We start from the raw sequence: 23207 nt of genomic DNA on the forward strand, positions 1-23207 counted from the left end.
TAAAGGTTGTCTGCTGAGAGACCCACATTGGAGCACCGGACTGAAATCTCAAGGTCCAAATCAGGAGCAGAAGGAAAGAGAGCACGAGCAAGGAACTCAGGACCGCGAGGGGTGCACCCACACACTGAGACAATGGGGATGTTCTATCGGGAACTCACCAAGGCCAGCTGGCCTGGGTCTGAAAAAGCATGGGATAAAACCGGACTCGCTGAACATGGCGGACAATGAAGACTACTGAGAACTCAAGAACAATGGCAATGGGTTTTTGATCCTACTGCACGTACTGGCTTTGTGGGAGCCTAGGCAGTTTGGATGCTCACCTTACTAGACCTGGATGAAGGTGGGTGGTCCTTGGACTTCCCACAGGGCAGGGAACCCTGATTGCTCTTCGGGCTGACAGGGAGGGGGACTTGATTGGGGGAGGGGGACGGAAATGGGAGGCGGGGGCGGGGAGGAGGCAGAAATCTTTAATAAATAATTTTTTTTTAAAAAAAAAAAGGTTGTCTGCTGAGAAGAGTGAGGTCTAGGTGCCAGGGCTGCCCGGGTCTGATTCCTGGATCCATCACAAGTTGTGTAAAAATGGGCATGTGGCTGGTATTCTCAAAGTCGGAATCTTATACTGTGTTGGACTGGCGGTACTCAGGGTTACTGCTCCCGGGAGCTACTGTGTAATGCTCTTTCAATGATGACCGTGTCCTACCTACTCCGTGTAACCCATCCTTACTGTAGCCTAAGCTTCAGAGAGGGCAACAGAGAGACCATCAGTATAGATACAGGATGAAGCACATAGAAATCCTGGAGGAAGGTCTCCCCCGTGAAATGGCATAGAGAAAGGCGTAGAGCGTACAGGCTGGCGGACCTTCTGCGGGCTCCGGATGGGACAGCTAAGAAAGCTGGCTGCTGCTGCGGCTGCTTTGAGCCACCACATGTGGCTGGCTGTTCAGGTCTGGGCTGTCGCTGGTCCTTAGCCTCCAGAGCAGGGAGAATGGAAGAGCTTGTGTCTCTCAAAAGCGCCCCCGAGGCTCCCGTGAGATAAAGATGTGGCCGTGGCCGTGCTCCAGACACACAGACACGATGCACACATGAGGGATCAGGTCTTTTCAGGCTGCGTGGCTGGACGTGAAAGGGAGATGGAATGGAATGGAATTTTTCAAACCCACAGAGGGATGAGAAGGGGGAAGCTCAGCTTGTTCACCAAAACCTGGCATGCTGGAGTTACAGGGCCCCCTTGGAGTGCAAGTGAGGTAAGTTTAGGACAAATCAAAGGCAGCATGCTTCACCCAGCAGGGGAGGACACCGATGGAACTCATTACCCCAAGATGTGGTCCCGCTTGGAAATATAAATAGCTTCACAAAAGGTTTAGATAAATCCATGGCTGACAGCTCCATTCATGAGTTAGAAGGGAAAAGAGGCTGTTTGGGGGCCCCCTGGGCAGGCATCAGGAGGCAACCTGACCTCCCTAAAGACCACCCCTTGGCGGTCTTGTTAAAGACAAGCCTCTGGGCACAGCATCCCAGAAGGTGATCCTGGGTTTCTGTGCATCAGGGTGTGGCCCGGGTCCCCCAACTGTCTCCTCAACTTCCCCATCACCTACCAGCCACTCCGGAGAAGACAAGGACATCGACCAGCTCTGGGGAAAACAGTTCAGCCAGGCTGTCCCCTATGGGACCAGCAGAGGGAGACAGACACCGCATCCATCCAGTCCCAGATCCCAGGGCAAGGCCAGGGTGGCTGGCCTGACTGGGGTCAAGCATGCATCTGTGGGTGCCAGTCTTGGACCCAGCCTGATGATAGGGCCCATAGGGGAAAGGGGGCAGGAAGGTATCCTAGGGTTTGCTTGTAGACGTGAAGATGGGAAGAGGCTTTCAGGGACACAGGGGCAGAATGGAGAAGGGGTTAAAACAGGGGTGGCTACAGAGCCAAGTTGCCTGCTTCTATGATCTTGAGCAAGTTGTACAATTTAGGCCTTGAATTCCACACGGTAAAATGGCAACAGCATCTTACAATAGCATCAAGAGGACCACGTGAGAGTGTCTGTGGGAAGTATTTAGATACTTTTTTATTGCCCTGCTAGACGGATAGCGAGCTATACTCAGTAAACAACAGCTACTTACACGGCTGGGAGACCAGAAGTCTCTTGGGTCTCCTTGGAGCTCAGCAACTTGCGAAGCCTTCGCTGCCTTATGTGAGCCTCATGACAATTTGGAGGATTCTGTGAGGGTGAGAGGGCAATTGTAGTTGGTGGATCCGGGCCTCCACTCTTCCTCCAGTGCAGGGACTAGAACTCGGCCTTGTGCATGCTCGGCCACTGAAAATTCCAGATCCATATACATATGGATCTGTTAGAGTTCCTTGTGAGTTGAAGGTTGAGGAAGGGCCAGCTCCAAGTGCCCTGTACTGCACTGAGCCTCATAGCAAGCGCCCCACATCACTGGCCAGTATGAAAGTCACCTTTCCATATGGCCCTGGAAGGCAGGTTGTCTCTAGGACCACATTGGACAGCGAGGCATACACAGCAGCTATTTTAGGACACTTTGGGAGGTAATGGGACAGCCAAGACATGGGTACCAGCTTCTCCCAGCTCTGCCTGCTGTCCTGTTTGTCATGCATCTTTCTGACCTCCCAGGGAGGTCTTCCCTGATATCTCCAAACTCCATAGCCTTCCATGTACCCTCATCCCCCCCCCCTTTTTTTTTCTCTTTAAGACAGGATTTGTCTGTCCTGGACCTAGGTTTCATAGACCAGACTGGCCTCAAAATCACAGAGATCTGCCTGCCTCTGCCTCCCAAGTGCTGGGATTAAAGGTTTATGCCGCCACCACCAGGCCCTCATTTCCTATTTCATTATCATTGCTTTGTTTTGAGGCAGGAGCTCATTAGCCCTGGATGACCTGGAACTCAGAGGTCTGTCTGCCCTTGCCTCCTCTGTATTATGATGAACTGTGTGCTTCTCATGGTTTTGTTGGTCGTGCTGTTTGTTGGTCTGCAGTGCTGGGGATCAAACTCAGGGCCTTCTGTATGCTAGGCAAGCACTCTGCCCCTGAGCTACAACCCCAGCCACAGTTCCTATTGTATTTATGTAACAAATCTGACAAGTTGACCCTGACACAAATTCATGCAGATACTCTATTAAGGACCACAAGAAACATGCTACTGTCATATTGCCATCACCCCTGTCTTGGCAAGAAGGATGCCTAGGCGTAGAGGGGATAGTGACTTGCCCAAGGTCACTTAGTAGAGGAAGGACGTGTTCTCTCCTCTTTCTGCCACTAAGCCTCCTTACATCCATCAGTACATCATAGATGGCCTCAGGGAAGGGGGCTGTCTCTGACCCTTGGTCTGGATAGCCTGGAGAGGCCTGAGAAGAGAATAGTGGGGAGAAGGGAGGGGAGAGGGCGGGAGGAGCCAGCAGTGACTCAGCAGGGCAGGATAAGGATCTCCCAGCCCAGGGAGAGGTAACCCCACTCCTCTGCCAGGGGAGACAGAGTCACAGAGCCTGCGGCATGGGTTGGCCAGGGCAATGGAACATACTGGGAGAATGGCAAGGCAAGCAAAGGAGGAGTCAAGCACCTGGGGGTATCCCTTCTGCCTCTGCCCACACCCATCCCCCAAACACCCTGATGGATGACAGAGAAGGCCGTGGTGGGGCATAGGGGAGACAGCAACAGAACCACACAGCTGGATGCCTCTCAGCCTCCCTCCAGCTTCACAGGGGAAGAAGGGTGGGGTGTCCTTTGGGGAGGCCTGAGCTGGGCCAGGTATGGGTGGGGGAGCCAGGGCAGGGCAGGGAAGTTGCTGAGGTAAGAGGAGTCCTCTGCCCCTGGGGTTTCCGCTGACATCAGGGCCAGCTTAGGGTGAGGCTGGGCCCTCTGGGCTGGAGTGTGCTGGAGAGAAAGGGAAAGTGCCCACTCTCTCCCACCCTCAGCTTCCTCCTTCCCTCTTCACAACACTGCAGGAGCCTTTTGTGCACCATGCAGAACACTACCAAAGGACATCTGAACCTATCTAGGGACTTACTTTGTGTACCAGAATACTTTATTTAAAAATTTGAATTATTTATTATATTTTATAGATGAGTACTCTGCATATATACCTGCAAAGTCAGAAAAAGACATTAGATCCTAGTATAGATGGTTGTGAGCCACCATATGGTTGCTGGGAATTGAACCCCAGCCCTCTGAAAAAGCAGCTGCATCTCTTCAGCCCCCATTGTGGAGCAGGGTAGAGGGAAGCCCAAGTCTTGCTGTTTTGGTGGATGTCTTCTACTCCTACTTTAATGCTCATGTGTGGCTCCTACTCCCTTTCAATGGAATCCAGAATCTAGCTGAGGTTTCCGGTGTGTTTAGGATCTGGCCTCTCTCAGACACAGGAGAGTGATGGTAAGCCATCTGGCCCAGTTGACGTTCGTGTCTGTGGTGGAGGGACCAGGAATCCTCAAGAACTAGAATAATTTCTACAGGTCTCAAGGAACACCTTGGGGCCCCCTGTGCCCATAGGCCTCATAGCCAAGGGACTCAAAAACGTTTGCAGCACAAAACCTGCTTTCAAACTCAGTCTCTTCTCTCTTTGGATTCCTCCTCTAAAGGCAGCCCCTAGGTTGGTACGTGCACAGTGCAGTCAAAAGACAAGGTCCCTGAGGTCAGACAGTGCGGGGTTCCCACGCCGGCTCTGTCACTCAGTCTACTGCAGTAGGATGGAGTGACTTTATCAGCTCATCACCTGCTCCTAGGAACCACAAAGGACAGCACCTGTCCCATAGGGTTATCGCAAAGGTAGGATGAAATGGACAAAAATGGACCTGAAGATGTTTCAAGGTAGTGGTGGTGGGGTCAGTGTTTTAAAAAGCTATAGGCGGTGGTGGTGCACGCCCAGCACTCGGGAGGTAGAGGTTGGCTGATCTCTGTGAGTTTGAGGCCAGCCTGGTCTACAGAGTGAGTTCCAGGATAGGCTTCAAAGCTATACAGAGAAACCCTGTCTCAAAAAAAACCATTATATTGTTTAAGCCAAATAACCCCCAAGAAAAAAATTATCACTGGGGAAGCAGAGACAGATGGATCTGGATCTTTGTACTCCAGAGACAGCCAAGGCTACACAGAGAAACCTGTCTTTAAAAAAAAAAAAAAAAACAATGTAAAGCTGGGGGGAGGGGGGTGGCGCAGGCCTTTAACCCCAGCACTGGGGAGGCAGAGGCAAGTGAGGCCAACCTGGTTTACAGAGTGAGTTCTAGGACAGCCAGGGCTATACAGAGAACTCATGCCTTGAAAAACAACAACAAACAAAAAAAGAAAGAAAAGAAAGAAAAAAGAAAAAAAAAACAAGGAAGGGGAGGAAGGGGAGAGGGAGAATTACTGGAAGCAACTTGTTGACTCCTGCCTTTCCCACCTACACAGGACACAGGTCAGCCTCTATCCTTCCACCCCAGGGCCCCTGAAAGCTCCTTTCCTTTCCTTTTCCCTAGCAACTGACACAGAGGAGGCCCTCAGGAAATGTCTCCACACCCTCTGTGGGCTTGTGGGCGCCTAAGCCCTCCCTTGATCACCTGTCAAGAGGAGACCAGATTAGAAGTTTCTCTAGTTCAAGAAGTGGAACCTCCTTGGGCCAGGATCCCTTACCTGGAGAGCTCCCTCCACTGACAGTTACAGGACAGGAGAGGAAAGGAAGTGAGAGGAAAAAGGGAGGGGTGGGATCATAGCCAGTCCCTGAGCCAACATCCAGTTATTTTTAACCTTTGGTGAGCAGCCTGGTCATCACCTATTGCCGACTCTGCCCCTCACTCACCATACCTCTTGGGTCTGACACACCTGTGACCTGCTGTTTGGAAGGTCAGAAGAGGGCAAGCTAGCATCTCAAATCAATCACTGACTCACTGATTACTCTTAACATTTAGGAGAGAGGGTTCAGGGGGTCAAACCGGACCCTGGCCAGTGAACTCGGGTAGCCCGCCCTATCCTCACTCTTCACCCTGCCTGCTGCTGCTGGGAGCTGTGTAGATGGTACCCAGTGGACCCTCCTTAGGCCTCCTATCAACTTCCCGGACCCTGAAAGCTGTTCCTACCACTGGGGCTAGGAATAGCATTTAACAAGTGACGCCAAACTGAAGTTCTCGAAGGCAATGTTGAAGGAGTTCATCTCCCTCTGTTACAAGACAAAGCACCACAAAAGCAGCTGAGAAAAGCACCCTTACAGGATCCCACAGGACAAAGAGGATGCTCTGGAGCTGGGGGAGGAGTCTGGTTTCTCCTCCAGCCTCCACTCTACCCCCCACTCACACTCCCAGTGCTGGAGTTGGAAGGGCCCTGACCAGGTTCTGAGAGTCACCAAAAGTAAGGAGAGAGCAAGAGCAGCATCATTCCCCAGCTGGAAACCAGAAGACAGCACCTGTCCTGCCCCACCCTGATCCACAGAAACCCTGGGGGGCTCTCCTGATTCACTCTCCTTTTTTCCTTCTCCCCCAAATTCCAGCAGCCCACCCCTATTGGGGATTTGGCAGGAGGCAAAGTCTTTACTCCAGCCCCCACCCCACCCCAACTGGCAGCTTCTTGCTTGCTGCCTTTGCCCAGACATGGCAGAGGGGCACTGGCAGCTTAGAGATGGAGTTGATTTTCCCTTTGGCACTGAAGGAGTTGGGGGTTGGCCCCCAATGGGTGAGGGGAGAGGGCAGGATGCAAGTCCAGACATGGGGCTAAGGGAGAATCTGACTTTCCTAAAATGTGGGGTCACTACCTTAAGAATCAAAACAGGGGAGGCCCAGGAGCCATGCATGAACCCAGTTGTCCTGCTCCCCACTGGCCTGGATCTGCCAGAACAACTGCCCACTGCTCCTGAAAGCCAACACCTTGAAGACGCCTTGCTGTGGCTGAGTGGGGTCACCTGGAGAAGCCTCTCCACAGCTTTGCCAAAGGCTGCTGCTCTTCATCCCCGTCCGTCACAACTACAGCTCTCCTTATTCTGGCTCTGAGCCATTCCCCTCTGTCTCCTCTCTCCTTTCCCAGGTCCCTTATCCTGTATCCCTCCTTTCCTCTCCCCCTCAGCCTGCCTTCCTTCTCTCTTCATTGGGGCTGCCTTTCCCACTGACTCAGCAAGGTGCTTTATAAGGTGCTGAGGGGGCTCAGCCAAATCCAAACCACATTGTCTGCAAAGCCTTCCCACCAGGGGCGAGCTGTGGAGCTGCAAAGCCCAAGCTGGGCTTTCGAGCTGTTCCCCTTCCCTTCCTTGCTCCCTCCCTCAGAAGAGGTAGTAGATGCCAGGGAGACCTCCTGGTCCACTCTGGGTCAGTTACTAGTGGGCACCTGCATCTTGAGGCACGAGCATCAAGAGATGATTAGGCTCATTGGCCAAGAATGTCATTGAAACTCCAGAGCCCTAGCTGGTGGGGGCGGGGAGGAGGGGAAGAGGGAGGCCAGAGCGCTTTTCATAAGGGCTCCTCCAAGGCACTTTTCATCAGAGCAGCTACTGATGCTCTAGAGCCCCTGCCCCCACCCCAGACCAGCTCACCATTCTTAGCTTTCTCTTCTTGTTCAGAAAAGGGGGGGGGGGAGATGAGGGAGAGAGAAAGGAAGGGAGAGAGGGGAAAAAAATAGAAAGAAACAACCCAACAACAAAGTCTGTCCCACTCCAGTGAGGTAATTGAAAACAAACTTCTTCCCCACCCCCCCACCCCCCCACCTCAGTTCTCCAGTGGAGAAAAGGGAAGTGCTGCCCTGGGAAACTAGCACCGGCCATGACTGATGCCTACTCTGACCCACAGGCCGGAGGGGCTGTGTTAGACTGGCAGAGTGCCCTCCTTCCCCAGGGGCACCAGCAGAAGTGGGGGATGAAAGTCGCATGCCACTCCTGAGACAGGCATCACCTTCCAGGTCTGGCTGCCACCCGTATCTGCCCATTGCGACTTCAGATAAACAATACAGCAACTTGTCACCAAATGACTTAATTGGCGGTATGCCTCTACAAGCACCCAAGACTTGGGGACCAAAGGACTGTACCCCAAGAAAAATCACAAAGTGGGGCTGTCTCCAAGGCCCAGATGACAGCTGTTTCCTCTGCACTGCTCTCTCTTGCTCACTCACTCTCCCTGGCAGCCCTTTGGAAAGGGAGGAAGGGGGAGGAAGGGAGACCCTCCTGGGAGGGTCTGGGCTTATGGGTCCCCTAGGTCTCCCACTCAGTAAGTCCCAACCCAGGCCTGAGGCGAAGGAGGGAGAAGAGCGCTCAGTGCCAAACCACCCCTACCTCACCACCGGAAAAACCAACAACCCCAAACCCCAAAGGGAAGAGGATGCCAAATGTCTCGATGGGGAAGCATTTCACAAACGGGATGCTGGGTCTGGTCTGCTCATGGCCTTGAATCTGCGCGTTCCCGCTGAGTCACCCGTGAAGCCTCTGGTGTTGAAACTGGTCCGGTGCCTTGTGCTGATTAATGAATTACAAATCCCCCACCCATGTGCACTCTCCCTGGTCACTGGGAAGAATGAAAACCCTTGTGAACTTGAGGGAGACGCAGGGCCTTCGTGCCCTCTTCCCTCCTCAGGGGCATTAGGAGCTGGTTAGTCACCTGCCCCAGCGCTGGCGGCTCACTTAGCTCTAGCTTTTGGAAATGGGACAAGCACAAGCGGCGGGACAATAGGCAAGGGGGGCGGTCAGCCCAGACAAAGGGCAGCAGGAAAAACACCATCACTTGCTTGGAGGCCAGCTTGCTGGCATTTGAGAGAATGTGTCATTGCATTTACTCAAGTGGGAGGGGGAGGGAAGGTTGGAAATGAAGAGGCAGAGGTAGGGTGGGCACAGGGACCCTAAACCCAGCAGGGAGCAGAGGGAAGGCCGGCATGCCCTGGCCGACACCACGGAAGAAGCCCACACCAAGGCCAGCTCCCTCTCCAAGCTCTCAAGGGTTTGCAGAGGGACGATGCCCTCCCTGCCCCCTCCCCCAGGAGGCCTAGGGTGGTACCGTCGCAGCCTTGCCTCACCTCACCCCCCCTCAGTGTTGTGGGAGGGAGAGGAGCCCCAGAAGCCCTCCCTTCCCTCCTCCCCCCTCTCCCCCCCACCCCGGGGAGGGCTGCTACAATTTGTGGTTACAGCTTTACACGTCAGAAAAAAAAAAGTTTGCAGAATGTCCCACACCGAAAAAAAAAATGCGAAACCAAGAGAAAAAAACCTGCGAGTGGGCCTGGCGGATGGGATTATTAAAGCTTCGCCGGAGCCGCGGCTCGCCCTCCCACTCCGCCAGCCTCTGGGAGAGGAGCCGCGCCCGGCCGGCCCGGCCCCCAGCCCCATGGACCTCCGAGCAGGTAGGAGCCAGGCGTCCGAGGCCTCGGCCTCCGCCCCCGCCCAGCGGCAGTGAGATCCGGTTCCCGTCCTCCTCCCCACCCCCGGAGCCCCACGCCGGGGCCCGGCCGGGGAGCAGAGCTCGGGCTGGGGAGGTACGGCCGGGCGCCCTCGAGAGGGGCCGGGTGGGGACGCGGCATTCCTGGAGTCCGCTCGGCGGAGCCGGGAGGTGGCCGAGAGCGCGGCGGGGAGCCTGGACGACCCGCAGACCTGGACAGGCGGCCACCTGGAGCCCCAGCGAGGCGGGGTCCCAGAGAACCCGAGGACACAGAGCCCCGCGCCGGAGTCGGGGCGAGCGACTCCGAGGCGGGCAGCGAGGGTGCGGGGGTGGGGTGGGGGGGACGGGACGCGGCGCGAGGGAGGAGGGGGCCAGGAGAGGAAGAGGGAGGGAGGGAGGCAGAGGGGGAGCCCGCGGCCGAGCAGCGGGAGGCGAGGGGAGGCCGACACCTCGGGCCGCGCCGAACTCCTTCCTCGGCCGGCGGGGAGGGGAGGAGGGCGCGCGAGAGGAGGGCGGAGGGCAGAGCGAGCCTGGCCGGGCCGGGCCGGGCGGTCGGGCCGCGGGACTCCCCGCTCCTACGCTGCGCGCGGCGTGGCCGGAGCCCTCCATGCTGCCCACCGCCGCGGAGCCGGCGGCAGGTAGGGGCGGCGCGGCGGGGCGGCCGGGGCCCCGGGCCCGCAGTGGCCTGGGAGTGATTACTGCGGGAGGGGGGTAGGAGGGAGACGCAGCCCGGCCGGACCCGTCAGCGGCCCGGGAGCGCCGAGAGCTGCCGGCAGCCCCTCGAGCGGCCGCTCGGCGGGGCGGCCCGTGGCAGGAGGGCGGACAGGGCAGGGAGTGGACGCGCCGGAGCGGGCAGCAGCTCAGCCGAGCCCCGAAGCCCGGCGCCCGGACCCCGCCTCCGCCCCCACCGCCGCTGGAAAGGAGCGGACGGGGGGGCGGGGCCGGGGGCGCCGGGGCCACACAAGGGGAAGGCGCCACCGCCGCCGGGAGGGGTCCGGGATCGAGAGGTCACAGTCGGGGAGGTAGGGCCAGCGACCTGCCAACTCCCACCGCCCAAGTTCTCGGGGCTGAGCCCCTCAAGCAAAGTCCGCGCAGCTTCTTTAAAGTCCCCACACCCATGTTCTCACCTACCTTTCTATTACACTGGCTTGCAGGAGGCTTCCCTCTGGGAGACCCCCAGTTTCTCTGTTCTCCAGAGCCCACGGGCAGGAAGAACCTGCCAGAGGAGGAGGGAGGGCAGACCGTGGAGGTGATGATAGCGGCAGCCCGAATGGTGGAGAGCATCAGGTGTACCTCTTTCGCCCCCGGAATCTGACCTAGGGAAATCTCCGACGTTCATTGTGTCTGACAGGCACCCAATCCAGGACACGCTGCCGTACCATTCGCCCACCACCACGGAACACAAATTCTTATTTCCCAGACGAGTCGCACACCTCTAGCTCTAGTGCCCCGTAACCACACTTCATCATAGAGGAGGAAAACTAGAAACGTCAGTCACTATCACTGGGCAGCCCCAGAAGCGTCTGCTGACTGGAGTAATGGCCCCGGGCTGCACATTGTCGTGTCCAATTCGCACTTGTGCAGGCCACCCCTACACACTGGCTACTGATGCCTGACACTTCACATTCTTCCCCAGAATCCCACCTGCCTGCTCACACCCTGTCTCCTGCACTCTGCAGCCCCTCCCACACCCTCGTGCACACTCTGACCTCAGCACCCTTTCCAGTTCACCCGCACCCTTGCTCTGAACTATTTCCTTCGTTTCTTTTCCGGCGGCTTCTGGCCTCAGTGGGCTGCTCAGCCTGTGGCTGTGGGCTCCCCTCTGATCTCCCTGAGTGCTTCAAGAGCCCTCTTGTGGCAGGCACATCGGAGCAGCTTTTCCTCAGCCCAAGCGCGGCTCCTGGACTGACTTCACAGGGACCGATTGGCATTGCCTTCTTCTTTCCCTGCCCCTGGTTTCTGCTATCTTTTGGACTAGAAAGGAGGAGGATGAGAAAGATGGGCATATTGGAGAGAACGCGGAAAGCCCCACATGATTCGGCCAGGAGAAACTTTAGCAGGCACAGCGCTGGCTGCTCATGGAAGCCCACAGTCAATAGATGGTTCGTGGCAGAGCTAGGTCTCCTGGTTTCCAGGCCTACCTTCCCACCAATGCTCCCATCCCTCAGCAGCCTTGGGGGAAGGGAACCTGAGAAGACAGAAGCAAAGGAAGGAAAAAAAGAGAAAGGGACAACCGGTCTTGAGGATGGAAAGAAAGGTCTTTCCCTGGGTAGGATCCCTAGATCTCACACCCCTTCTTCGGCTACTCCCTCCAGCTCCCCTCAGTGGACTTCTCCAAGGTCACCCGGATGCTGGTTTTGGTCTGAATTGAGGGCAGGACCTTTTCTCTGGCTCCCATATTCAGCCTAGACTATAGAACTTCTGGACCCAACTGTAGGACGTACAGCTGTTAGCCCCTAGTCCCAGGTGCAGTCTTCCCCCTCAACCCTGGACATCTGCACTGCTGAGCCCCCCACCCTCACTGAGGGTGGTCAGCCTATGAGATGGGCCAGGAGCTGAGGGGAGGTTGGCTAAAGGCCTGCCTGTGTAGCATGTGGGGGTGGCCCTTGGGCTTGATGGGGCTAAGGTAGTGTGTGTGTGTGTGTGTGTGTGTGTGTGTGTGTGAGTGTGAGTGTACGCGCGCACGCGCGTGCGTGCACGAGGGGGCCTTGTTTCCCAGGGCCCAGGGATCTGGATAGAATTAGGGGCTGGCCCTGGCAGGGGCCAGGATGGGGAGTGTAGGGGTGCTGCAGCAGGAAACGTGAGCTGCACTCATTAGCTCCTCGTGCTCAGCCGGATTTATAAACACAAGGAGAAGGGGATGTAAACAATCAGTGGGCAGCAGCCAGAGGCGGGACTGGGCTGGGGGAGGGGGCTGCGATGCAGCCTGATGTGGGGTCCACCTGCACACCGCGAGCTGGAGAGGGAAGCAGAGAGCTGGGCTCTGGGCAGGGGGAGCCCCTGGCTCCGTGGTCACACTAAGCACTAAGCTCAGGTGTTCTCTGTGCAGGCCTTCCAGCTTGGCTGCCTGCGAGCCGGGCACATCTTACCCTGATCAGAGCTGTCACAGGGCAGCTGTCCTGTGCTTTGCCTGTCCTTTCTCCTCTCCTGGCCTCCACTCTGATTCCTACGGTTGCTGCTCCTTTCTGCTTCTCTCCAGGACTGGTCGGTCAGTAGGCTCCTTCAGCTCTCCCGTGTCCCCCCCCCCCCCAAGCCTGCAGTGATACAGTTACCTCAGAACTGAAATATTCCTGGAAACACCGGCCTTGTCTGGTTAATTTCATGAGCCGTTTTTCTGCCCAGATGACTTAGCTTTTGTTTATCCAAAGGCTTCTTCTCCCCCTGTTGTCCCGTGTAAGGAGTTTTCTCCCAAGGGATATCCACAGGGCCCAGGAAAGGAGGGGGAAACAAGCTTCAGGTTGGGCTCCTGCCCTTATGGGACAGACAGAGCCGGGTCCAGGATTCCCGATGACGGGGCTGCCTCTGGCAGGGTCGGGTGAAGAGGCCAGCCAAGCCTCCAGTTTCTGCTTTGGCAGGACTTTGGCAATGCTGCTAACTTCCAGCAAAACCATACTTCATCTTAAAAACTGTCTTGAGGCTGGGAGGGCTGCTGCGCAATTCATGGTTCTAGTCTCCCAACTAGCCCTCCATGATAGCCGCAGGATCTACAGGGTGTTTGTCCAGATGTCCAGGGCTTGGTACAAAGGACTTGGACGTGTCTGGGGATTCAATAATCAGGGACTAGAAAGGAAAACAGAGTTAAGTAAGAACTAGGGCTGGAAAGGACCAAGGAAGGAACACGGAAGAAAGTGGAGCCCGTTTGCCCAGGAAGCAGCTGAGTGTCTGATCCTATAGTCTGAAACACATGTGAACATACAAGCTAAGATCCTTTCATTCCAAAGACACGGGTTCCTGTGTGTGACTGGACACACACTCTTCCCATGCTCCGCCTGCAAAGCTGACTTAGTCAAGCACCTGAGAGTCCGTAAGGAGTACCAATGCCACAACAAAAATCCTCAACTGCTTTCTGGATTCTGTATGAGACAACAGTCCTGGATAGTGACTTCTCGTGGCTCCTAATGACAGACTCTAACCATAGTCTTAACTCCAAACCTACCTGAGTCTGACTACCGTCAGATTGTTAAACCTATCCACTTGTTTCTAAGCCATGTGTCGTTACAGAAGAATCTGGAAGTACAAAATGTAAACTAGAGCAAAGAAACCACTTGACCTCATACCTATCCAAGCTTAAAACCCAAACTATCCCTGCTTTGTGTGACATGCCAAACACCATTCTGTCTGATGTGTAAAGCAACAAATTCACAGATTGTACTCTCAGCTAACCTTCTGCCTGCCCAAACCTAACCACATCCCTTCCTGGACTCAAATCTCAACCACACTCACTCAACCAAATCCCAAATCCAAATTCATCTGAAATGTTAAGACTAGCCTGGTCCTTAAACCTAACCTAGCCCACAGCTAATTATATTCCTACCCTATCCTACCCCAGATGGGTGCTGATTTTGATCTTGGATCTCACTTAAAATGCCCTTTAGAAAAGTGTTTCCCACTTGACTCTGGCCCATCTAGTGGCCTCAATTCCTGGTTTCTGGGACAATCAAACCTTCCGTTGTCTTCTGTGGACCAGGCTTCCTCTTTATACCTCTGTCCCCTTGGTGTCCCCTCCAGCATCCCAGACAAAGACAGGGCAGACATTGGCAGGCCTGTTGATACAGGCCTGTAATCCCAGCTGCTCCGGAGGCTGAAGCAGAAGGATCGTAAGTTCACAAGTAGCTTGGGCAACTTAGGAAGAACCTGTCTCAAAAAACAGAAAAGAGCTGGGCCATAATTCAGTGGTAGAGCACTTGCCTGTATGTCCAGGCCTTGTGTTTGATTCTAGCACTGCAGGGAAAGACAAGGGGGGTATAAAACTTGTTCCTAAGCGGAATACTACATCTTGAGATAACTCCATCAGACCCTCATCACACCCAGGAGCGATATCCTAGTGTATACTTAACCACTTCTCGCTCCCCAAACCATCTTGGATCCTTCAGCCTGACCTTGGCTGGGAAACCCTACTCCTACCTCTCCTGGTTGCAGCCTCTCTCTTCACTCTTCCACAGGGCTCACTGCTCACAGCTCGCCAGAATTAACATATGCCATATCCCCAGCCCTTTGTTCCTGCTGCAGTAGGACTAGAAGACATGGAGAAGAGGCCGGGACATACCTGGAACTCTGGCATATTGTCATAAAGTCCCTCACGCCTGGTCTGCCCTTCTGAGTACACGCTTGCACACAGTTTTGGCACATCCAGGGACATACATGCCAGAGACTCAGCTGACAGATGCAGTCAAGCATCTACTGATAGACACAGATGCCAGGACTTTGTCCTTGTGCACATACCTCCACACATGCTCTTGGACCAGAACTGTTTCCCTTCCTCCGTCCCCTCCACCTCCCATCCGGTCTCTCAGCCTCACCCCCCTTCCTAGCCCAAGGTGGGGACAGACACCTGAGGGGCTGCCAACTGTTTCCCCGCTTGGGCCCGGGCCCACCCTCATACTTCTTGCCCATCCTGTCCACAGGGGACTCGTGGGGGATGTTAGCTTGCCTATGCACAGTGCTGTGGCACCTCCCTGCAGTGCCAGCTCTTAATCGCACAGGAGATCCAGGGCCTGGCCCCTCCATCCAGAAAACCTATGACCTCACCCGCTACCTGGAGCACCAACTCCGCAGCTTGGCTGGGACCTATGTGAGTATCCTGTCCCTCGTCCGTTTACTTTGGGCACTAGATAAAGAGGGAAGAGAGGCCTTTGGGAAGAGAGAGCTGGGTGCAGGGGTCCTGGTGAATGATTGGGTGATGAGAGGCCCTTTGGGTCCACACGGTTTCTCCATCTGGCCTATCTCCTGCCCTTCCCTCTCAGGTGCGCCCCCATCCTGGCCCCAGGACTAGGCATGTGGGCAGGCCTCGAACCCGCCTTGGCCCATTGCCCCACTGGCTGCCAGCCCAGCTGCCTGCCTCCCCCTGGGGGCTGGGGAAGTCTCCTCTGTTTACACCGTGTTGTGGTGTCTCTTGCAAGGGCGGGGCTGGGTGGGGATGGAGGGGCCCCACCTTCTATGCTTGTGTTCCAGCTTGACTCTGCCCCCAGACCTGGGGCCCTGCTGTTCTAGACCCATGGGCCTCCCTCCGTCTGCCTCTCCCATCCTTCATAGGCCTCTTGGGGAGCGGGGGTCATAGGAGAGGTCTGCAGAGAATCCAGGGCAGTCACAGCAAGGGGTTTGGGGTATGGAGGGTGGTTCTACCATAAGAATTTGAGGGTAGTCCAGAGAGGTTCATAGAGCCCAAGAGAGAAGGGAAGAGGATAGGAGGCGCTGAGGACCATGGGGAACAGGCCCCCTCTTCCCGTGTTCCTCTTCCATATCCCAGACCCTACTCCCGAGCCAGGGAAGAAAAGGGGAGGAGGGTGGCGGGGGAGCTGGCTCCAGCCCCAGGATACACCGAGGAAATTAGTTTGTCTCTGTGCTTGTCAGCGTGTGAACCTCCCCCTGGGCCCTTGCCTATCCCAGGCCTCGCCCCTCTTCTCTCCCCCTCCCAGATGCACATCTCCCACGTCCCCTTCCCTGGGCCTCAGGCCGATCCCCTGAGGCATTGGCAAGGGCTTTGCCCTCTTCCTATACTGTACTGCCTTGCATGCCCTGCCTCCTTCCCCTCTTGAGATGTCCTCAGTTTCTCCCTTTCACAGCTCTGCTCCTAGCGACTGAGTCCTCTTCTCTGGGGTGTTGGTGAGTATCCTACTATCCCTTGTCCCTTTTGCTTGAGGAACCGGGTCTGTCGAAGAGGAGTTTTGGTGCCACCCAATCCCTCGGCCTTTGATACAGATTCTCCTCTGGCTGGTTTCCTGCACAGAAAACCTCTGCTTGAGTCTGCTACCCTTTCTAATTCCCGACCCTTTCTCTCCGGACATCTTCTGCCAAATTTCTTGAAGGAGTCGTCTACACCCTCTGCCTCCACTTCCTCTCCACCCACTCATTCCTTAACCCCCTGCAATCTGGCTTCCAGGCCACAGCAGCCGCCTCTCCCAGGTCACCAGGCATCTTCTCACCAAACCCGACAGCATTCTCTGAGGCTCATGCTCACGTTCTGCAGCGGCCTGCGGAGCTCTGCTGCCTTCCTGAGCTCTTCCCTGGCCTGCACTCTCAGAGGCCACCTTCTGCCTCTCCAGCCTGGCCTCCAGGTTCCTCGGGGTCTTCTTCTCTGCCCTGCCCTGTGGTGGGCACTCTCCGCCCAGCCAATCAGCACATCCTTCCTGAGTGGCTCCTTCGTGGTTTTCTCTTTCTGCACCTCTCCATAGGAGAGGCCATCACCCCACTGCTTCACCTGTCACCTCCATGCAAACGACACACTTGCTGGAAAAGCTCAGGAGGTCTATGAAGAGGGCTACCATGTTTGGGAGGAGGTGTCTCTCTGGTGGCAGGCTGCCAGTCTGCCCTCCTCCTTCCCCATCGCGCTCTCCTTTTCACAGCTGAACTACCTGGGGCCCCCTTTCAACGAGCCTGACTTCAATCCTCCTCGGTTGGGGGCAGAGACCCTGCCCAGGGCCACTGTCAACTTGGAAGTGTGGCGAAGCCTCAATGACAAACTGCGGCTGACCCAGAACTATGAGGCCTACAGCCACCTCCTGTGTTATTTGCGCGGCCTCAACCGTCAAGCTGCCACAGCTGAACTGCGGCGCAGCCTGGCCCATTTCTGCACCAGTCTCCAGGGCCTGCTGGGCAGCATTGCAGGAGTCATGGCAGCTCTTGGCTACCCACTGCCCCAGCCTCTACCAGGGACTGAGCCAGCCTGGGCCCCTGGCCCTGCCCACAGTGACTTCCTCCAAAAGATGGATGACTTCTGGCTGCTGAAGGAGCTGCAGACCTGGCTGTGGCGCTCAGCCAAGGACTTCAACCGGCTTAAGAAGAAGATGCAGCCTCCGGCAGCTTCGGTTACCCTGCACTTGGAGGCCCATGGCTTCTGATCTCTGACCCTTAGCTCCCCCAGACCCCCTGCCCCAGTCAGCTGTGCTTCCATTCTGGGGTGAAACCCGTGCATACCAACATTTGTTGAGCCAGGAAACAGACAGTGGAAACTCTGTCCTCCTCTGCCGTGGGTGGGGAGTGTGAGCCCTGTCCCTTGACTAGCTCCTAGAGTCCTAGGGTCTCAGAAAAGGTGGCACCATCCTGTTTCCACAGTGGTCATGCTTGAGTGAGTCAGATGGCTCAGGCGCATATAAAGGTGCTCCCTGCTCTCTGCTCACCACTTGCCAGTGCCCACTCCGTTCCTCAGGTGGCACTTGCAGAAACACACCTGGAAGGCATGGGTGGGGCCACTGTAGCATGTGCCTTTCTGGGCTGAAGCCCTTTGGCTTCCCTCCCTCTCCTTGGATGGGTGTTGCTCCCCTACCCCAGTAACTACATATCCAGTTCAGGAAACAAGATGACCAGTCTCAAGAAGGGTGTAATAGGGAGTGAGGGGTAGGGTCTGTGCTGGAGGCGGCCTAGAAGCCAGAAGATGTAACACTAAGAGAGGTGGGCAGGGACGGACCAGACCCAGCAGTCACCAAGGCGATTGGTGGCACAGGGCGGAAACCCAAAGCTTTGTTGAGCATCAGGACCTCGCCTTGAATTTTCTTGCCGGCATCTCGGTGCCTCCTCTCCGCCCCCTTTCCCAGGGTATCTGTGGTTGCCTGGCCTGGGGAGGGCAGCCATAGCCACAGCCACAGGGTTTCCTGAAAGTTTACATTGCAGTAGCATTGTGGGGTGAGGGGGATGGCTCCCCAGGCCCTATCCCCAGCCCCACCCACTCATGACTCTAAGTTTGTTGTATTAATATTTATTTATTTGGAGATGTTATTTATTAGATGATATTTATTGCAGAATTTCTATTCTTGTATTAACAAATAAAATGCTTTCCCCAGAACTTGGACTCTGCCTGGCCCGACAGTCTTCCTGGGGCTCATTGCTGGTGACCCTAGACTTGCCTTCCAATTCCCACTGTTTCCTTATATCTGGAGGTACACAGAGCTTGGGGTGCAGGCTCTTCCTGGTGGTCCTGTGCAACACAGGCTTCTGGAACCCATCCACTCCTTTGCCACACCTGAATGTCTTGGTCCTCCTGAAGCTGTGAGTGTCATGTCTTTGCCTGGCTTCCTTGCCTCTGGACTGCTTTTCTGGTCCCCAGGTCTGTCTGGCCGTGAATTTTTCCACTTCGGTTCAGCCTGCACTTAGTGGGGAGAGCCGGCTCTTGCTGATCACTAAGCCCTGACATTCAGTCCCAGACTCCCCCAGGCTCCCATCCGTGGCTGCCTGCTGGAGCCCTCACTGCAGTCTTCTCCTAGGGAGGGTGATGGACACTAGCCAAGTCCGTGTTCTTTGCTATGGATCTGTTCTTTTCCCGCCAATGTAAAAGCCTATTTGGAGGAAGAGAATGCGTATTGGATTGCAAGAGAATTGGAAGGACGGGAGGGATAATCTCAGTTCTGATGTCATTTTATAGCCCGCTAGCTGGGTAGCCTCAGACAGTTTCCTTGCCTTTGGTTTCCCCGTCTTCAGTTTCCCCATCTGTAAAGTGGGGATATTAAATACGCTTATGCAGTTGTTGGAGAGGGTGATGGAAATCTCAAAGGTGCTTGGCTATCGCAGCAACCGCTCCAGTGATTACAGGTTAGCTGGAACATCCCTGTCATGACATTTTAGTTATGAGCTGCTGGGTAAATTAATGGGTTAATTGCGCCCAGGAAACACATGGCTATTTTATGAGAAGAGCCTCCTAAAGATAATGCCTTAAGCAAAGAAGTAAGAAATGATGGTAGTGCTGGTCAGCTGACAGATACTTTAAAGCCCTAATTACCTGCCCTTCACTGTGCTGGTTGGGTATATTGAAGCCAGAAGACTCGGGCCTAACTCGGCTCTTGCCGCTGTGGAATCTGCAATTCACTTAGGAAGAAAGATCAGTTTCCCCAAAATGATACGGAATAGAAGCACATTCACATGATGTAGTGGATGAGGCAATGGTAAAGTGAACGTGTGGGCGGAGGAACTTCTGCAGCCTAACCAACCACAGTGTCCTGTCCTAGAGTGAGCTGGCCCAAGTGGAACATACCCTGCTTCTATGGACTGGGATACCTGACCAGACACTCACAGGCCTCTTTGCCTGAGAGACCTGAAAGGGCACCAGGGCTTTCTCTACGCACAGGAAAAAAAGAATACTGACTTGTGACATGCAAAATATTACACGGGTATGAGGAAGGCAATAAGGAAAGCAAGGGTTCTGTCTTCCAGGTCTTTCTCTTTAGTATCCTCCCCTTTGTTCCTTCCTTCCTTCTCTTTCTCCCTCTCCTTTTCTTCCTTTCCTCTCTCTCCCTCCTCTGTCTCCCCTCCCAGCCTTTTCTCACTCTGTGGCCTTGGCTGCCCTTGAACTTACAGTTCTGCCCCCACCCCTGCAGTGCTGGGATAACAAGCGCACACCACCAGGCTCTGCTCTGCTCTTCTTCCCTCTGTGCAGTACCCAGCTCAGGCTCCAACCTAAAGGTGTTTCTCGTTATTCTGTAACGTAGAACAAAAAATTTAGAAATGGGAGTAATAGGATGATCTCCCATGATGCTGGGCTACGATGAGGCAGATTTGCTTAAATGTAGAAAGACCTAGGCAATGGGCTGGCAAGATGGCTCAGTGGTTTGAGACACTTGCTGCCAAGCCAAACTGATGTGGGAGGGTCTTCTGTTTTGAGTTGATTTCATTGGTTATTATTGAGTTGATATTCATTGGTTAATCAAGATGTGAGAGTTAGCCGAGAAGAGGCTAGATATAATGGGCCAGGCAGTGTTTAAAAGAATACAATTTGTGTGTTGTTATTTCGGATGTAATGCTAGCTGTGCCAGAAGCCAGGCGGGACGAAAAGCAGGCCTGCCCGCAGCTCCTTCTACACCAAACAACCTGAGTTTTATCTCTGGGACCCACATGATGGAAAAAGAACCAATAAATATTAAGAAAGGTAAGAAGTCAAGCAGGCAGACCCATGCAAATGGAAGTCTAGGACAGGGTTGTACCTAATGGGGTGAAGGGTCAAGGCTGGGACCACTTGGGAAGGAAGCAGTACCTGAAGACATTGATGTATTTAAGTGCCTGGCACAGTAAACGTTCAGTACACCCTTTGCATATGGCACAGGGTGGGATTCAAAACCATTCTCAGAGGGCAGGAAGATTTTGGATGGGTGAAGACAGGGCAGGAACAGGTAAGTCTCCTCAGGCAGACGGGCAGACTCCAGGGTTGCTAGTCATACATCCTGATAGTGTTTTAGCATCCTTCCCATCAGTAAAGTCCTTGGTATTTGATTTAAACTAGTGGAGAGACTGCAACAAGAGTTTTAGAAGCTGAGAGCCGATCAGCAGTCTCATGCTCCAGGAAACAGAGAAGGAAGTGGAGGTTTCTGCTGACCGCTCTAGTGGACATCAGATTAGCATGGCTTCTCTCAGTGTGGCAGCTGGGGGTGTGGTCAGCACCACGCACACACACACACACACACACACACACACACACATACACACACACACACACACAGGCATCCTGAAAGCCCATCTCCCTAGTTTGACATGGGTCATATGGAGAGAGCCAGGTAGAGCTGAGAAGATGGGGCAGGTAGAAGAGAGGGAGGACAGCAGCTGCCCAGGGCTCAGTTGGGAGCCTTTTTTACCTCTTTTACCTCTTTTACCCACCCACCCCTTCCTCAGGTCCTGCCACTCACCCTGTGCTGGAGCTCAGTCCAGCTGAGGGGATTCTAGGCAGCCAGATGAACACCTCTGCAAACATACTAGCTCGGGCGGTTAGGAAACCACAGGCAGCTTATTTGTTTGGGGGTATAGGGAGCTGTGTAGACTAGGCTCTCTTAAAACATAGTGATCCTCCTGCTTCAGTGTCCATGCCCACCCCATAGGAACCTTTGAAACAGCAGGTGAGAGGCAGTCACCAAAATGTGAGTCCGAGAAAAATACAGTGTGAAGAAAGCCGAAGTAAATACAGTCTCAGTGCCCTGTAGTAAAGAGACAGGGTCAGGAAGGCTTATTGTTTGTCTGTTTTAAAGAGAAGAGCTCGAAACATGTTATTACCAAATGTGGAGGTGGTAGCTGAGGAATGGAGAGATCTGGGGAGTAGACAAAACGGAGAGAATCCCAAAGCTTGCTGGGAAGAACCAGGTGATCTTAGCAGACACGTTTTTCTTGTGAGTCCCATTTGTGGCATTTCCTACCCAGAGCCTCCCAGTGCTGGCGCTTAGCCTCCAGGAAGCTGCTTTTTCTCCTAGGTGTGGGTTTTTGTCTCTTGTGCATCTTCTCCAAGCACATACGATGACAGGGAGGTTTCCACTGCACAGTGCTGTCTGGAGACAAGGAGGAAGTCAAACCCTTCCATCTCCACTCTTGCTCCTTCCTTTCCCCCCTAAGGACACAGGATTTCTGGACACAGTGCCTCTAGGCAAGAGGTGGGGGCAGAATGAAGAGGGCATTTTTTCAAGACCAAGGACCGGCAAGACAGGAATAGACATGAGGGACCTTGGGTGCTAGAAATGGGATTGTTGAGCTGCTGCGCCACACGTTACAAGCAGCGTAGACAGCAGGAGAAACAGGCAGGGAATGGACCGGAAGAGATACTTCATGGGGAGCACTGGAATTCACACCTAGAGAAAGCGGGGGTGGGGAGGCTTACGGTAGCCACAAGTGCGAGCAGGTTCAGAGAGCTTTCCAAAGCTTTAGTTTTCTCCTTCCTTCCTTCCTTCCTTCCTTCCTTCCTTCCTTCCTTCCTTCCTTCCTTCCTTCCTTCTCCCTTCCTTCCTTCCTTCTTCCTTCCTTCCTTCCTTCCTTCTCCCTTCCTTCCTTCCTTCCTTCCTTCCTTCCTTCCTTCTTCCTTCCTTCCTTCCTTCCTTCCTTCCTTCCTTCCTTCCTTCCTTCCTTCTCCCTTCCTTCCTTCCTTCCTTCCTTTCTTCCTTCCTTCCTTCCTTTTTTTTTCTTCTGGTTTTTCAAGACAGTCTCTCATAACTCAGGATGACTTTGAATTTACTGTGTAAACCAAGGATGGCCTTGAGCTCAGAGACCCACCTGCTCTGCCTCTTGCGTGCTGAGATTAAAGTCGTGCACAACCAGCGCTTGACAAGTTACAACTCTTAAGTGTGGTCTGAAGAGTCAGAAGCCCAGGTACTGAGAAACCACCATGCAAATCTATCTGGATCTCTTCAGTGTGATAGAGGCAGGGTGCTGTCTCCAGAAGTCCTATGTCCTCAGGGTGGGAGGTGCAAGAGTGGAGATGAAAGGGTTTGGTGTCCTCCTTGTCTTCAGACAGCCGTGCATATGGAAAGTCACTGTCATCTTATGTGCTTGGAGAAGATGCACAGGAGGAAAGGCAGCTCCCTGGAGATTGGATTAGCAGTGAGGAAGCGCTGGGTAGAGGCGATTCATCATAGCTCACCAGAAAATGACAACAGCCGGGACGCGGGACCCCTCAGCCACGACAGCCAGGATGCGGAGACCCCCCAGCCACAACAGCCAGGATGCAGGGACCCCCCAGCCATGACAGCCAGGATGCGGGGACCCCCCAGCCACGACAGGCAGGATGCAGGGACCTCTCAGCTGCGAGGAAACTCATGGACTTGCTCATCTCACACAAACACATTCACCAGTTGCCACAGCCACAGCTACCCAAAATGGAGAAGGCAGAGAGAAGGCAGTCCTTGTTCCCCTTAGCCTAGAATACAAAGCGCAGCGATTCAGGCCTGGCTGCAGATTCTGATGGCTGTTCCCTCTGAGTTCTCCCTTCTTCTGTGGA

The 23207-nt window shown here is 54.6% G+C and overlaps 1 protein-coding gene and 1 long non-coding RNA gene across 2 annotated transcripts; one reads left to right on the forward strand and one right to left on the reverse strand.

Annotated features, from left to right (window-relative positions):
- Positions 1-1967: 1967 nt before the first annotated feature.
- LOC142850018 (uncharacterized) lies at positions 1968-11064 on the reverse strand. Its single transcript, XR_012910642.1, has 3 exons — positions 10448-11064; positions 2116-2213; positions 1968-2035 (listed from the first exon to the last, which is right to left on the reverse strand). It is a non-coding gene; the product is annotated as an uncharacterized LOC142850018 (long non-coding RNA).
- Positions 9052-18314, forward strand: Clcf1 (cardiotrophin like cytokine factor 1). Its single transcript, XM_075973027.1, has 3 exons — positions 9052-9281; positions 14941-15107; positions 16879-18314. The coding sequence occupies exons 1-3, from the start codon at positions 9104-9106 to the stop codon at positions 17371-17373; spliced, it is 840 nt and encodes a 279-aa protein (XP_075829142.1). The 5' UTR covers positions 9052-9103; the 3' UTR covers positions 17374-18314.
- The last annotated feature ends 4893 nt before the right edge of the window (positions 18315-23207 follow it).

The sequence above is a fragment of the Microtus pennsylvanicus genome, chromosome 5, assembly GCF_037038515.1.
Source record: "Microtus pennsylvanicus isolate mMicPen1 chromosome 5, mMicPen1.hap1, whole genome shotgun sequence".
Classification (NCBI taxonomy): Eukaryota; Metazoa; Chordata; class Mammalia; order Rodentia; family Cricetidae; genus Microtus; species Microtus pennsylvanicus.